Source organism: Letharia columbiana, assembly GCF_014066305.1.
Source record: "Letharia columbiana isolate WasteWater2 chromosome Unknown xpSc0000125_s0, whole genome shotgun sequence".
In the NCBI taxonomy this organism is placed as follows: Eukaryota; Fungi; Ascomycota; class Lecanoromycetes; order Lecanorales; family Parmeliaceae; genus Letharia; species Letharia columbiana.
The window spans coordinates 10,324-27,941 of NW_023501184.1; the positions used below are offsets into that span (position 1 = coordinate 10,324).

The following is a 17,618-nucleotide window of genomic DNA, read 5'->3' on the forward strand; positions in this document are numbered from 1 at the left end:
ACGTCTTTTAACTAGACTATCTAAGTTAGCTCGCTAGTTCTCTCGAGCTCTCTTATTAAAAAAATAGATATACGTTATTTATAAATGAGATAACTTTTTTATTCTCTATTAAAATCTTTTAATTTTTTTTAAATTATAGAGCGTAGTTTACGCTTTTACTAAAAAAGTTATAAGATTTAATCTTATAATTATTTAAAATAAGAAGCTTAAATATCGCTTATTAAAGTTCGCTTATTAAATTTACTCGATAGCTCTAATTTAAAAAATAGATTATAAATTTAATTTATAGATTTAAACTCGTATATATAATATATTAAATTAATATAAAATTTTATTTTATTAGAATTTTATCTATAATATATATATATAATCTATAGATTCTTAATATATTAAGCTTAATTATATATATATAAGAGTATTTATAATAATAAGCTATTTACTTAATCTTTTTCTAAAATATTATTATAAACTATTATTAAACTTAATAAAAAGAATTAATATCGAATAATCTTATATTTAATTAAAATATTTTTATTTTTATTCAATCTTTTCTACTTTATTTAATTTTAATTATTAGAAATATTTATATAATTTATCTTATTTTATTTATAATAAAAGTTATTATAAAATCTATATTAAGTTATCTCTCGATAGTTATATTAGTATAAATAAGAAATTTATAGATGGGGCTGAGGCGGTCTCTTATCTGACTCGAGGGTTGAGAGCTTAATGTGTAGATCGTGCGCGGGAGGCTGCATTAGTGTGGACGGGAAACTGTCGGAGGGGGACTGACATAATATCTCCTTGCACATCGAAGACCAATGTCCACCGTCAATGGTTTCTTTCCGTGGCACTGGCTAAAAAAGTATCTGATCCCTACTTCGTTTACGATGAAATCTACAAACCCTTCTGCGTCAAATCCCTTGTCGTCTCATCTAAGGAATAATCTCTGGTGCCATATCACAATTAGGCCATCCGGGAAAGGCTTGTAGATCACTTTTCTGTGATCAAATACTGGTAGCACGGCGGATCACATCGATCGCGGCAACTTTGGCAGTATAAAAATCTCGTGGGCCGAACTCCAGAGCAATCAAATATGTTTGCCTGGCCTCCGGCGAGAACCAGAATATGTCTTGAGCTGTGGCCATAGCGCGTGTGAGATGTGTGTCAGGATCTTTGGTCGCCCAGTATTGGGAGTCGGAGTATACATATGAGCTTGAGAGTTGCCTGCTTTGCTTCTCTGGGTGGCTCACGTTTGCTTCGAAGCCGCCCACGGCCGGCGTGCGAATATTGAGTATTGATGGGGGTGGGATTCGTGCTACTTGAATTTTTGAGAATCCTGCAAAACATCGTCGGGCCCAACTATCCGATCCGAGACCTGTTCGACCTTGCTTTTAGAACAAGTTCCGGTGAGCTGTCTCGGTTCATAAAATGATCGTCGCTGACGGCTTTAACAGGTGGATTCATTGTACTAGGTCTCTTCCACCATCAATGGGGCATTTCTCAGTGTATTCAGACGTTTGACAGTCTGACCCGCAAGTTCTTCGGTACCCGCCTTCGTGCTGGAGGAAGTCCTTGGTAATTCTTTCGCTACCTACTACGATGCTGATATCGGATGGCTATTCTGATGCCGTCGTTCTAGAAGCCACACTGAAGAGATACTTTGGTCTCCGACAACGAATGTTCAAATACCTGCCCGTGAAAATTGCAACAAAAACAGCCGTGACAGCTACTACGATCTCGGATGCTTCACTAGGGTTTTTATCCAACTACAACGGTGTTGGTGTCCGGCAGGCCGGTTGCGGTAAGTTGATTCGAAGGACACTGTAGCTCGGCGCTGACACTATGTAGGCTACCGGCATCTTCGTCCGGTGGAGGTTGCTGACGAGCCTTACGTGTGGGAAGCGGATGTTCAACGTATGCTGCTAGGGGAAGGGCAACTTCGGCGGCGCCAATGTAGCGTCTTTCTATAACATACACGTGCACCCTCACTGATGTGTCGTAGGCTTTTTCAACCGCTTCAGATATCCACATTAGGTACCTTTCAGGACCGAGGTTTAAAGCACAGCAATCCGGTTAGGGTTCGCACTTTGCAACTACCCATGCTTTCTACAGCCAGGTTATAAACTAATAACAAGATCGAGCGTGGAACTACTCTGTATTATCTTCCCGTCACTGCCCGCTTTATGTAATCTAGCCATCTATTCTGGAGAGGTTGTCTTTTGGCCCTCATCCTCTAGCTGCTGACGCGCCTTGAGCAAACACCCCGCCTCGCCATCCAAGTGCACCTGCCATTTCTTCTGCCGAGCCATTTCGCATATCAATCGCCACGCCTCCTGGGTGAGCATAGCCTCACTAACCTTTTTACCAACGATAAGATGCAACTCCTTCAGCCCCGTGGCCCTGTTCTGTAATGCGCGGATTCCCTTCGTAATCGCCTTTATGCCACCTGTATAACCACCTTTCCAAACGACCTGGATCTTGTTGATCATGTGAACATGTCTGACATCTTGTAAGAAATTCTCCAGGTCGTCGAAGTCCAAGCACCGAAAGAGGTTCATGCTAAAAAAATAGCAGATCGCCGTATTGTAGATGGCCCTCGACACCATGCAGAATCCCACATTCCTGAAATTGTAGACCTCATGCTGCATTCCATTCAGGTTGACGCTCGAGCGCGGTTCTCCATACCAACGCTCCTCGTCCTCAAATATTTTCCCCATGTCAGCGTCCTTCGTGTCGTCCGGGGCAACTGGGCCGAGAGTGTATGCAGTCGAAAGTGTATGTTTCTTAAAGCGAAGGAGCAGCACCCCATGCTCCTCCTTTAGGACCAGGTGGTAGATCATTTTCAGAATGTCGTATGGCAGCTTAGAGATAAGATTAGGACTGAGTTCGCGCTCGCCTACAGTGCTAGGAAAGTCAGTAAATCCATCAGAACTTGCTCGAGGTACGGCTCAGATTCATCTTACCCCAAAGACCGTTCGTCTAGTCTTGTCTTCGAGTTCACCGTACTGGATGGATCTCTTCTCTTCGCACGTCGGGCCATGTCCTCGGATCGAGCTGGCTGGATATATTTGGTATCGACTTGCTGTAGCTATCTGCTGAAAATGGCTAGAAATCTACGCCAAGAGTTTCAGACACGCTAATTTCGGTCAATTGAACCGAAGATTAGCCGAGCATTGAACTAATCGTATCTACCCCATTTGCACCTTTTTCAATGAGTTCCGATAGGTGTACATCTCCTTGGACTACATGTACACCCTCTTTCAGATTTGAAGATGAGTCTTTCTGGTGGGTAGGAGTTGTTGATTATTCTATGAAGCAGGAAGATATAGCCCCACCAAGCAAAGTAGCTATACTATGTGTGGACTAGCTGCAAAAGCCTACAAAGAAGTTATTAAGAAGCTCTACCGCATTAAGCTACCTCACCAACCTTCTAAGCGAGGACCCGAAGGAATAAGTCAGTCGGAGGGTCAATTAGTAGGTGAGGAAGTGACTGAATAAAAGGGTTAGAAGAGGGGGTAGAAGTAGCTCCATGAGTGGTTTCATGAGTAGAAAGTAGGAGGTCCGCGTAGAATATGAATTTGACTATCTAAGTGCCCTAGACAAGAAAAAACGATAGGGCGACCGTCGTATGTGATTCTCCGGCTTTGTCTCCATCGTCACCTTTCAGAAATCGGGCAGAACCTCGGTGCCTGGGGCCAGATGAGAAAAATTGGGTGTGGAACATGACGACGGCGGTGCTCTATGATTACACCCTGCACGTTGCGCGTCAGGCGGCCGAACTGTGCCAGAAACACGCCCTAATCGACTTGTTGACAGATCTTTGTGTGCGAGACTTATCCAGGGGTGCTATGGTGCAGTAACGTTTCGCCCGATGCCCTACTCTTGCCAGCTCACGCTGCCCAATATGTCTGAAGGAAGAGGAGGAGGATGAGCGGTCCAATGTAGGAGGGTTGTTACTGGAGGGTGGTTGGCCGTGAGGTAAAAGAAAGGAAAAATTATGTACTCAAACGACTCAAAAACGCTACTCGTATTCACTAGGATTTGCAATTTCTAAAACTTAATCTTTATAATTTATCAGTATATACGAGTAAAGGCCTATGAATTAAATTCATAACCGTTTTTTTTAATCAGGGCTGTCGAGTAAATTTGGTAAGCGGTCTTTAGTAAGCGATCTTTAGTGAGCGATATTTGAATTCCTTACTTTTGAAGATCTATAGGACCAAATTTTAGAATTTTTTCATTTTTAGAAAGCGCAAATTACGGGCTACAATTTAAAAAAAAATCTAAAGATTTTAATAGAAGATAGTAAAGTTATTGAAAGGTTAAAAGTAGAAAAAGAGATTTTAATAGTTACGAACGCTAATTTATTTACCCGCGGTGTCTAACTAAAAAGCGTAGATCTATCGAATTTATAATTAACTATATATATAAATTCAAGATTTTCTAACTTAGCTCTATCTTATTCCATTATATATATTAATAATAATTTTATTAATTAATATATATAAAAGAATAAGATAGAGCTTCTATTATATATATTAAAAATAATTTTATTAATTAGTATATTAGTATATATAAAAGAATAAGATAGAGCTAAACTAGAAAACCTTGAATTTGTATGTGCAGTCAATTATTAATTCGTTAGGTCTACGCTTTTTAATTAGATACCGCGGGTAAACAAATTAGCGTCCGTAATTATTAAAAAAATAGATATACGTTATTAACACATAGAATAACTTTTTTATTTTCTATTAACTTTTTAAGATTTTTTTTAATTGTAGAAGGAAATTTAGACTTTTAGATAAAAAAAGAATTTCTAAATTTAGTCTTATAATTATTAAAGCGCAAGGAATTCAAATATCGCTCATCAAAGTTCGCTCGACAGCCGGATAGCCCTGATCAAAAAACAGGTACACATTATTTAATTTTAAAATAACTTTTTTGTTTTCTATTATAATTTTGAGATTTTTTTTTAAATTATAGAACGAAATGTGAGCTTTCAGATGAAAAAAGAATTTCTAAATTTAGTCTTATAGTTTCAAATATCGCTTATCAAAGTTCGCTCGATAGCCGGACAGCTCTGATTAAAAAACAGGTACCTTAGAGGAAATATACGATTAGGGTATGTTACGTGATCTTATTATTGACTCGATATCTGTTATAACTTTCAATCAACTTTCAATCAACTTTCAATCAACTTTCAATCAACTTTTTATTGATATTAAATTTTTTATAATAGTAAATTATTCGAAATTCGAAATAAATAGATAATTATTTAATAATTCTCTTATTATATATTAAGATTTGAACTAGTTCGAGTATCTCGCTTCGCTTATAATAGCCTATTCATCAACGCCACGTAATTTATTTTTCGATTTTTCGATTTTTCGTAAGATATATAGTAGGACTTAAAGAAAAAAATCGAAAAAATTTATATATTATCGCTATTCATTAATTTTCTACTAGTAATATATTAATGTATTACTTTATAGCGTAGTATTAAAATAATAATAAATCGATATCTCTTTTATACTCTATTAACTATTCATTAACTATTCATTAATAATAAATTTAGCTAAATCTTCTATGAATAGAAAGTTTTATATAACTCTATTCGATATACGTTATATAGAACGTAAAATCTGAATATATTCGATGTGTAGTTCTTATTATACAAATCGTAATATTATCGCTAATAGTTTATCTATTTTCTATTAATAGTAAATTTCCATATGCAGTAGCTCCCATAAGGTAGATATTTAAAGATAAGAAATTCAGATATCGCTTATAAAAGATCGCTTATTAAAATTTACTCGATAGTTCTAATTTAAAAAAAATGATTATGAATTTAATTTCTATATCTTTACTCGTTTTATATAAAAAATTAATTTTATACTTATTAAAATTAATTATAATATATCTTATAAAAATTAGAATATATTAATATTTATCGTTAATAGAGTATAGATTAAGTATTAATTAAATTAAATAAATTAAATTATTATTATTATATATTAAATATAATAAGATTTTATATTATATATAACGTATACTAAATAATATTATATAAAATTTTCTATATATAAGAAATTAAATTTTATTTTATTATTATTAAATACTTAATATATACTTAATAAATAGTAATTAAATAGATAATAAATAGCTAAATCGATTTTTTCAATTAATATATTACGCTATTAAATAATATATTAATTATTACTAGTATAAAGTTAAATAATATTAATAAGTTCTATACTTTTTAATATTTTCTCTAAATTTTCTAGCTCTATAGAGCTATATATCTTACTTATATATTAAATTTATATAATAAATTAAAAATAAAGATGAAAGATGAAAGATGAAAGATGAAAGATGAAAGATGAAAAATTAAAAATAAAGAATTAAAAATAAAGAATAAAAAATAAAGAATAAAAAATAAAAAATAAAGAACAAAAAAAAAAAAAATAAAAAAATAAAAAATAAAAATAAAGAATAGAAAATAAAAAATAAAAAATAAAAATTAAAAAATAAAGATTAAAGAATAAAAAATATAAAATATAAAAAGTAAAAAGTAAAAAGTAAAAAGTAAAAAGTAAAAAGTAAAAAGTAAAAAATTAAAATTAAAAAATTAAAATTAAAACTAAAAATTAAAAATTAAAAATTAAAAATTAAAAATTAAATTAAATTAACGTTAATTTAACGTTAAAAAATCGACGATTATAAGCTAGACGAGTTATTTAAATTAATATAAATTTTAAATAAATAATTTAAAGATTATCGATTAATCTTTTAATCTATTTTAAGTTTAAAAGAATTTAATATTATCTTTAATAGACTATTAATTAAAAATCGAATAGATTATATTCGAGATATATCTAAGTCGTATATTTTTTCTAAGATATTTATCTATCTAAGATTATATTATTAATAATAATAATATAATTATATATTTAATAATATTAATATTAATATTATTAAAGAATTTAATTAAACAATTTTCGAAGTTAAATAATATTCTTTATAATTTAACTTTAATTAATAAATTTAATTTTATAGATAAATAATATAATAATATCTTATCGCTTAAATAATTATCTTAAGAAAGTTACTATATATAAAAATTTACTATTAATAGAAATTAGATAGATTATTAGCGATAATAATATAATTTATATAATAAAAACTAAATATCGAATATATTTAAATTTTATATTTTATATAACGTATATTTAATAAAGTTATATTAAATTAATAAATATTTATTAAATATTTATTAAAATTTAAAAGAGATATCGATTTTTTAATATCTTAATAAGTACTTTTCTATAAAGTAATATATTAATATATTATTAATAGAGAGTTAATAAATAACGATAGTATATAAAAAAAAATCGAAAATCTCTTTAAGTTCTATAGTTTTATAGAGTTATATATTTTACTTATATATCAAATTTAAAGAAAATCGAAAAATCGAAAGATAACTTACGTAACGTTAATAAATAAACTATTATAAGTAAAGCGAGATACTTAAATTAATATAAATTCTAATATATAATAAGAAAATTACTAAATAATTTTCTATTTATTTCGAATTTCGAATAATTTACTATTATAGAAAAATTAATATTAATAAAAAGTTAATTAAATATTATAATAAATATTAAGTTAATAATATAGTTACGTAATATATTAGAATCGATATAGATGTAATATTAATATAGGTATATTAAATAAGATAACTAAGGTATCGAACTATATAAATAAGAAGGAGGTATAATATAATAGGGGATGCCTCCGCCAAGGCCCGCTAGCCATAGGGCTGAGGGGTGTGTCAAGGGTACGCTCGTAACATAATATACTCTTATCGTATATTTTCTCTAAGATAATAAGATATTTAACTCTTTTTACTTTAATAGCTATTAAGATATATTAAGACTACTTAATAAGATAATATTAAAATAACTTAATATTATATATATCTACTTTAAAGATATATAGAATAATTAAAATCTTTATAATATATTATAAATTTATAATTAGGTTATATATTTCTTAATAATAGCTTTTATACTTCTATTATTTATTTATTTATTTATTTATATAAACTTAATAATAGTTATAAAATTGCTATATAGAATAAAATAATTATTAATAGATTAGATATATCTAATATTAAAAAATTATTACTATTTAAGATATTAACTTAAATTAAATTAGTAATTAATTTTTATATAAACTCTTTAAGATATATATTAAATTATTTATTAGAGTAGTTATATATAAGAGTTTAAGAAAGTAAAGCTTAATTTTATTTTTAAAATTTCCTATTAGTTTTTTTAAAAGATAATATAAATTATTAAGTTTCTAAATAGAGGCGAATAAAGTCTTTTATTAAATTATAATTATAATATTAAATTTAATATTTTATTTTATTAGATATATTAATTATATATTAATTATATATTAATTATATATTAATTATATATTAATTATATATTAATTAAAATAATACTTTATTATAAATAAAATATTTTAAAGATAAAGATAATAATAAGATAAAAGCTATTAAATATATAATAATTTGAATAATTTGAATTAATAAGCTCTTTATTATTTCTTTATATTTCTATATTATATTTATTATAAACTAGCTAATCTAGCGAAGAAGTAGATTTAAAATATTAGATTTATAGAAATAGAGATATAAAGAGTATAATACGAGATTATACGACTTTTTAAGAAATTTAATTTTTCTTAGAAAGCTAGCTATTATAATACTAACGTCTTTATATAATTAATAAGTTAAACTTATAATCTCTCTCGAGAAATATATATATTTTTAAAATAAAGCTATTATCTTATATAGAATTAAATTCTTAAAATCTTAACTCTTAACTCTATTTATAAAGTTTATATACTAATCTTATATTCTATTACTAATTCTATTTTTAATAAATATCTAAAATTTAATAATAAAGAATTTATTTAAGATAATTAAAGTCTAGAAAGAATTAGTTTACGTAGTTTATTTTAAAGAAAACTTCTCTAAAATAGAATATTAATATCTAAATAAAGATATTCTTAATCTAATTATCTTTAAATATAAAAATATTATTAAAATTCTATTAGTATTTAATATATATAATAGAATAAGATAGAGCTAAGTTTAAAAATCTTAAATTTATATATATATTTAATTATAAATTTAGATTTATTACGCTTTTTAATTAGATCGACTAAGTTATCGCGAGTAAATAAATTAGCGTTCGTAACTATTAAAAAAATAGATATACGTTATTAATATATAGAATAACTTTTTTATTTTCTATTAAAACTTAAAGATTTTTTTTAAGTTTTAGAACGAAGTATAGGCTTTTAGATAAAAAAAGAATTTTTTAAATTTAGTCTTATAATTATTAAAGCGTAAGGAATTCGAATATCGCTTATTAAAGTTCGCTCGATAGCCGAATAGCTCTAATTAAAAAATAATAGGTGTACATTATTAACATATGGAATAACCTTTTTATCTTCTATTAAATTTTCGAAATTTCTTTTTCAATTATAGAACGAAATGTGGGCTTTTAAATAAAAAAAGAATTTCTAAATTTAGTCTTATAATTATTAAAGTGCAAGGAATTCAAATATCGCTTACTAAAGTTCGCTCATCAAAGACCGCCCACCAAAGACCGCTTATTAAAGATCGCTTATTAAATTTACTCGACAGCCCTAATTAAAAAAAATGATTATGAATTTGATTCATACCTTAGGCCTTTACTCGTTATTTATAAAAGATTTATATTTATTTTATATAATAAGTTTTTAAACTATTTAGAATAGCTAATTAAATATTACTCATTTATAGATAATATATTTAAAAATATTTAATTTATTAATATAACTTATAAATAAAATAAATGCTATAAATATTTTTAAAATACAATTAAAGAATAAATTTTATAGATTTAAAATTATAAGATTTGAAGAATCGCGTAGTATTTTTTAAATAATATTTAATTTATAATTTTTATAAATTACTTTAATAGCTTTAATAATAATAAGTTTAAATTTAAATTTAAGAAATTTTTTTATATAGATAATATGAATTAAACTATTAATATAAGTATAAATATAATATTTAAATAAATAAAATATTAAAAATCTTTAAATTAAAAACTCTATCGTAGTTAATTAAATATATTATAATTATTTTTTTTATAAATTTTTATAAAGATATTAGCTTATTAGCTAGCCTTAGAAATTTTAAAATTTTAAAAATTATTAAAGATTTAATAAATCTTTTAATTATAAATTTTAATTTTTTGATTTTTTTTAAATATAATATCTTTTAGAGTATTAATAATATATTATTTATTTAATATTTTCTTTATAGCGTATACTAATATAAGTAGATATTATTATTTATTTAAAAACTTATAAATCTTAATTTCTTTCTTTAAATCTATGATTCTAGTTTTTTTTATAAAATGTAAAGTACGCTATTAATATAGTTAATTTTTTTTTTACATTTTAATAATATATACTTCTTATTTTACTTTATAAGCAACTTTTTAAATTATTCTAATATGTAAATAATAAAATTAATTATATATAAATAGAAAAGAATAGATTTTTGATAATAGAAAGTTTTAAAAGAGAGTATTATAATTTTGATATTAAGTAATTATATTGTTAGTTAATTAGCGATAACTATAACTTTTAATTAAAAGAATTTATTAAATTTAAAACTTAATAGAATAAGATATATCTTATATAGTAAGTTTAGATTTATAAGGTAAATTAGTTTTATAAAAGTAATTACTTTAATTTATAAATCCGACTTCGGGATTAAATCATATTTAGCTGGGAAAGAGTGAAAATATTTTAATTTAATATTTATATAGAACTATAAAGTTAAATCTTAAATTATTAGAAAGTATAAAATAAGTTCTATAATTTGAATAAAATAATAGTAAAAATTTAATAGAATAAAGAGAAGTTATATTAATAATAAGTTTCTAAAGAGTTAATTAATTTCAAATTAATCTAAATTTAATTAAATAAGAAGTTAATTTTAGTACCTATTATAATTTTATAATTTTCAAATTCAAATTTTCTTATTTTCACAATTTTTAGAATTTTTATTAATTTTACAATCTTTACGATTTTACGAGTTTTAATAATTTTATAATTCTTTAGCGAGGGAGACTAATGAATTCGAATCGAGTACGGCGCGAAATATCTTACCTTAGTTTCGAATTTTATTAAAATTATTATTACTCAATTATCTAAGCTTATATTAAAGGGAAATCTTAATAAAATAAATATATTTTTAATAAGCCACATTTCAATTATTTATCTTTGAATATTTATAAAACTATATTTAATAATTCTTTCTTTATTTAAAAGGCCATATTACGTTCTATAATTTAAAAAAAAAATTAATAGAAAATAAAGATGTTATTCTAAAAATAAATAACATATATGTATTTTTTAATTAGAGCTATTAATAAGTTTGATAAGTTAACTTTAATAAGCGATATTTGAGGAGCTTACCGTTTAATAATCATAGAATCGAATTTCAAAATTTTTACGTTATTAAAAAGCGCAAACTTTGTTCTATAATTTAAAAAAGAAATTAATAGAAAATAGAAAAAGAAATTCGATTTGTGAATAACGTATATCTAATTTTTAATAAGAAGGCTTAAGAGCGCTAGCGAGCTAACTTAGATAGTCTAGCTAAAAGATATAATAATCTTAAATTTATAATTAACTATATATATAAATTTAAGATTTTTTAACTTAGCTCTATCTTATTCTATTATATATACTAATAAAATTTATTTAAAATATTTAATTCTATTATTTATTTGAGAATTATTAATAATATTAATATTTTATTTAATACTCGATAGAGTAACCAAGGCGAGAGTAGTCTAAGGATTCGAGTCTCTAGATATAGATTTTTAGATGGGGTATCTCTATTAGGGCGGCTTTCTTAGCTAAACCGCCGAATAAAATAAATTACTTTCAAATCAATAAAGTACTCGATAAAGCTAGATAGTAAAAAAAAACTTCAAAAATATATCTATCTCTATTATTAAGATAAATATAAAAGATTTTATAGCTATATAATTTAAGATAAATCTTAAATTATAAAAATATAGCGAAAATCTTATTTTTATAGCAAATATAGTAGATTTTAAAATAAAGATAAAATTATTTTTAAATATAATAAAATATCTATAGCTATTAAAATTAATAAAGAATACGGTTCTTATAAAATCGCTATAAATAAATTTATTAAAAATATATATTAGATATAGTAGAATTAATATAAAAGATAATCTTTTAATACTTTATAAATTTTAATTTTTAAATATATTTATATATAATAAAGTATTTTAATAAAATTTATATCTATTACTAAGTATAATAAAAAGTTTATTTAAACTTTATTAATCTAAATAATTTATATAAATATAAGTCTTAAATTAGATAAATTAAATTTAAAAATATATTATATATTATTAAATTATTATTTAAATTATTTTAAAGACTAAGAAAGAATAGATTATAATTATAAATATTTATAAGTATTAAATTATTTTTAATTAAAGTATAATTAATCTTATAAGAAATAATTATAATATTAATTAGTATATATAAAAGAATAAGATAGAGCTGAGCTAGAAAATCTTGAATTTGAATGCGCAGCCAATTATAAATTCGAGGTTATTACGCCTTCTGGCTAGACTATCTAAGTTAGCTCGCTAGCCCCTCTTGTTAAAAAAAATAGATATACGTTATTTACAAATAGGATAATTTTTTATATTATATTAAAATTTTAAGATAATTTTTTTTCGATTATGAAGCGTGGTTTGCGCTTCTCAATGCTGAAAAAATTATAATATTTAGTCTTATCAATATTTAAAGGCAAGGATTTCCGATATCGTCTATTAAAAGTTCGCTTATTAAATTTACTCTATAGCCGATAGTCTTAATTAAAAAAATAGATATATATTATTTAATTTTAGAATAAATTTTTTAATATCTATTAAAATCTTTCGAGGTTTTTTTTGTAATTATGGAGCGTAATTTAGACATTTTAATAATGTAAGAATTTTGAAATTCAGTCTTATAATTATCTAAAAGCAAAGAATTCAAATATCGCTTATTAAAGTTCGCTTATCAAATTTGCTCGACAGCCCTAATTAAAAAAAATAGATTATGATTTAAATTCATAGGCCTAAACTCGTATTTAATAATTTAATAATAAAGAGAAGATTTATTTATATTTATATCGAGTATATATTGTTGAAAGTAGAATACCAGACATGTTAGAAAGAATGATTGTGACTGAAAGACTGATTATTGATTCATGGGATGTACGGATATTTATGTACATAAAACAGGTGGCTGATGGTGGCTGGTAATTACTAGCCCTGGTAATACGCGACATGTTATGCGATAGCCGAAGGGGCTGATATTATAACAATATTATATGATACTACTAGCCTATTCGAGACTTAGTAAAAAAAAAAAAAAAAAAAAAAAATATTACTTTATTATAACGATTATAAAACGGTTGTAGAACGGTTATAAAACTATAACCGTAGTGGGTTCTTAGGGAAGAGGTCTATAGTTTACGACTGTTATAAAACGATTGTAAATCGATTCTAGAACGGTTTTCCAACTAGCATAGAATCGTTATAATACCGTTTCATAACCGTAATACGCTAGTTCTATAACTCTGCAAACGGGCAGGACGGTAATAGAGATTATTGAAAGTATTAAAATCTTTATATTAAAAGTAGAATACCAGACATGTTAGAAAGAATAATTATAACTGAAAGACTAACTATTGATTTATGGAATGTACGGATATTTATATATATAAAATAGGTGGCTAATAATGGCTGATAATTACTAGCCCTGATAATACGCGATATATATGCGATGGCCGCAGGGGCTGATATTATAATACTCTAAACTTATTATTAATAATAATACTTTTTTATAGAAAATATTAATTTAGCTTTCTAAATTTAATAGTAGATTATTATTAAAACAATTTAAATAATATTAATATTTAATTTATATTTTAGCTTTTACTTAGCGGTTTTATTTCTAATATTACTTTATTAATAAATTTTATAACTTTAATATTAAATCTATTTTTAATTAAAATTAAAATAATAGAATAATCTTTTTATTTAACTCTAATAAATTTAATAAAATATTATAGTATAAGATATTAATATATATCTTATTATTATATTTAAAGATCTTTAAATTTTTTAAACTTTACTATCTAAATTAATTTTTTTAATATATTTTTAACTTTGATATATTATTTAAAGTATAAATCAATTAAAAGTTAATAAGAGAATTAAATTTAATAGACTATATAGTAATATTAAAGAGATTCTCGCTATTAATTACTTAATTCGAGAAATAACTCGCGAGTTAAATTATTAAGAGTTATAGAGCTATTAAATAAATAAATAATTAAATAGTTATATGCTTAATTTTTTTAATACTTTCTAAATTAATATTTAACTCCATGTAATACTCGATTATATTAAAAAAATCTCATTTAGAAATATATTTATTTACGTAAATTTTATTATATAATATATAAAATTATTTTTAAAAGATATCTAGAGATATAATAAATATGTATAATTTATAATAGCTTTTAAACTTATTCTAAATTATAAAAGATGTTAATAAATAATTATATTTAAAATATTTAATATTATTTTAATTAGAAAAAGGCGTTAATATATAATTATATTTAAAATATATAATATTATTTTAATTAATATAATTAAATAAAGAATTTTTTTAAAATATAATTAAATTTAAAAGTAATTAGATAGATATAGAGTTTATATTAGATAAAAAATTTAAAAACTTTATATATTCTTTATCTTACGTAATAATTATATTTTTTATTAATTAAATATTTAATTACTAATTTAATAACTTATTAATTAATCGATTAATAATATTAATATAATAATATTTTACTAGAATCTATCTAGCTAATCAGTATATATAACAGAATAAGATAGGGCTGAGCTTGAAAACCTTGAATTTGTAAGTGCAGCCAATCATAAATTCAGGGTCACTACGCTCTTTGGTTAGACCGGCTGAGTCATCGCGGGTAAATAAATTAGCGTCCGTAACTATTAAACGAAGCATCAAAAAAATAGGTGTACCTTATTAATATATGGAATAACTTTTTTGTTTTCTATTCGAATTTTGAGATTTTTTTTAAATCATAGAACAAAGATTGCACTTTCCAATAACCTAAAATTTTTATAATTTGGTCTTATAATTATTAAAGGGTAAGGACCTCAAATATCGTTTATCAAAGTTCGCTCACCAAAGTTCGCTCAACAGCCCTGATCAAAAAATAGGTGTATATTATTTAATTTTAGAATAATTTTTTTGTTTTCTATTAAACTTTTAGCATTCTTTTATTTAAATTATAGAATATAATGTGGGCTTTCAGATAAATAAGGAATTACTAAATTCAGCTCTATAGATATTTAAAGGTAAGGAATTTAAATATCGCCTACCAAAAGTTCGCTTACCAAATTTGCTCGATAGCCCTAATCAAAAAAAAAGGTTAGAAATTTAATTCATAGGCCTTTACTCGTATAATTATATTTTTATTAAAAAATAAGAATACTTCTTTATATACTATTTCTTTTATATTTTTTTTTTTATAAATTTAATATTTTATAGATAAAATTAATATTATTTAAAGCGCTTAGTTAATGAATTAATTTAATAAACTTTTTAATTGTTTTAATGTTTAAACTTTTTATTCTAACTCTTTACTTTTCAATACAGCGATTAAAAATAATAATAGTAAGATTTTTATAAAGATTATAATTATTATATAATAAATATAATTTATAATCTAGAGATTAATAAAGCTTAGAGAGTATTATTAAATTATTTTAAAATAAATAAAATAAATATTTAATATTATAATAATATCGTTAAAGGATATAATATTATAATAAAATCTTTCTTTATTTTTCAAATATTTAATTAATAAAATAATTAGCTTATAAATAATATATTAAATAAATACTTTATAATTTAAATTTATAATTTATTTAAAGTAATAGATAAAACATTTAATTAATTACATTTAATTATAAAGAGTATTATAAATATATATGTTATTAAATCTCGATAAATTTTTCTTATTTTAATAGTTCTTTTAATTTAATTAAATAATATATTTTAATAAAATCTAATTTTATTTTAAGTACATTATTTATATTAAAATTATAATTACTATAGTATTAGATATAATCTTAAAAATATCTATTATATATAATAATACTATTTTTAAAAATAAAGATTTCTTATTTAGACTAGATTATATATAAGACGTTAAATTTATAAATAAGATTTTTACTTATATTATTAATTATATAATTTTAATAATATAAATATATAATATTCTAATAATATCTATTTATTTACTATAAAAAGTAAAAGTAAAAGTACTTTATAAATATAAGTAAAATAATATTTTTCTAATGATATTTAATATTAGAAGATTTATCGAGATAAAAAAGAATTACCGAGATTTAGCGATATATATATTTATAATATTCTCTATAATTAGATCTAATTAATTAAGTGTTTTATCTATTACTTTTAATAGATTCTTATTATAATATTAATTACTATTTTTGATTTCTAATTCTTTTCTAACTTAATAATTTGAATATTTGGTTTTATAATTATTTTTTTATTAGTATATATAATAGAATAAGGTAGGGCTGAGCTATAAAACCTTGAATTTGTATGTGCAGCCAATCATAAATTCGTCAGGTCTACGCTTTTTGGTTAGACACCGCGGGTAAACAAATTAGCGTCCGCAATCATCAAAAATCTCTCCTCTACTTTTAACCACTTAATAACTTTACTATTTTCTATTAAAATTTTAAATTTTTTTTTTAAATTATAGCTCGAAAGTTGCGCATTTCAAAAATGCAAAAATGTTGAAATTAAATCTTATAATTATTAAATCGCAAGGAATTCAAATATCGCTCACCAAAGTTCGACAGCCCTGATCAAAAAACAGGTGCACATTATTTGATTTTAGAATAACCTTTTTGTTTTCTATTAAAATTTTACGAATTTTTATCTAAATTATTAAATGTAATAATGTGGGCTTTCAGATAAAAAAACAATTTCTAAATTTAGTCTTATAATTATTAAAGCGCAAGGAATTCAGCTATCGCTCACTAAAGATCGCCCATTGAAGATCGCTTATTAAAATTTACTCGACAGCCCTAATTAAAGAAAATGGTTATGAATTTAATTCATAGGCCTTTACTCGTAATATTATAATATTTATACTAATAAGAATAGTAGCTTTTAAATTATTTATAATATATATTTTTATTATAAAATAAAATATTTTATTTTTTAGAATTTATTAATAATATTATTAATATAGATTATAATACTAATATACTTAATAATACTAATAATCTTATTATCTATTTCTTAAGTTAATATAAAGAATACTTATTCTTTATAATCTTAAAATTAAAAATATATTTTATAAATAAATA

General features: G+C 23.7%; 1 protein-coding gene across 1 annotated transcript; it reads right to left on the reverse strand.

Annotated features, from left to right (window-relative positions):
• Positions 1-2,201: 2,201 nt before the first annotated feature.
• HO173_013389 (uncharacterized protein) lies at positions 2,202-3,043 on the reverse strand (the record flags this gene model as incomplete). The annotated part of the gene is made up of 2 exons (XM_037315209.1): positions 2,202-2,907; positions 2,967-3,043. The coding sequence occupies 2 exons, from the start codon at positions 3,041-3,043 to the stop codon at positions 2,202-2,204; spliced, it is 783 nt and encodes a 260-aa protein (XP_037157901.1).
• Positions 3,044-17,618: the final 14,575 nt, after the last annotated feature.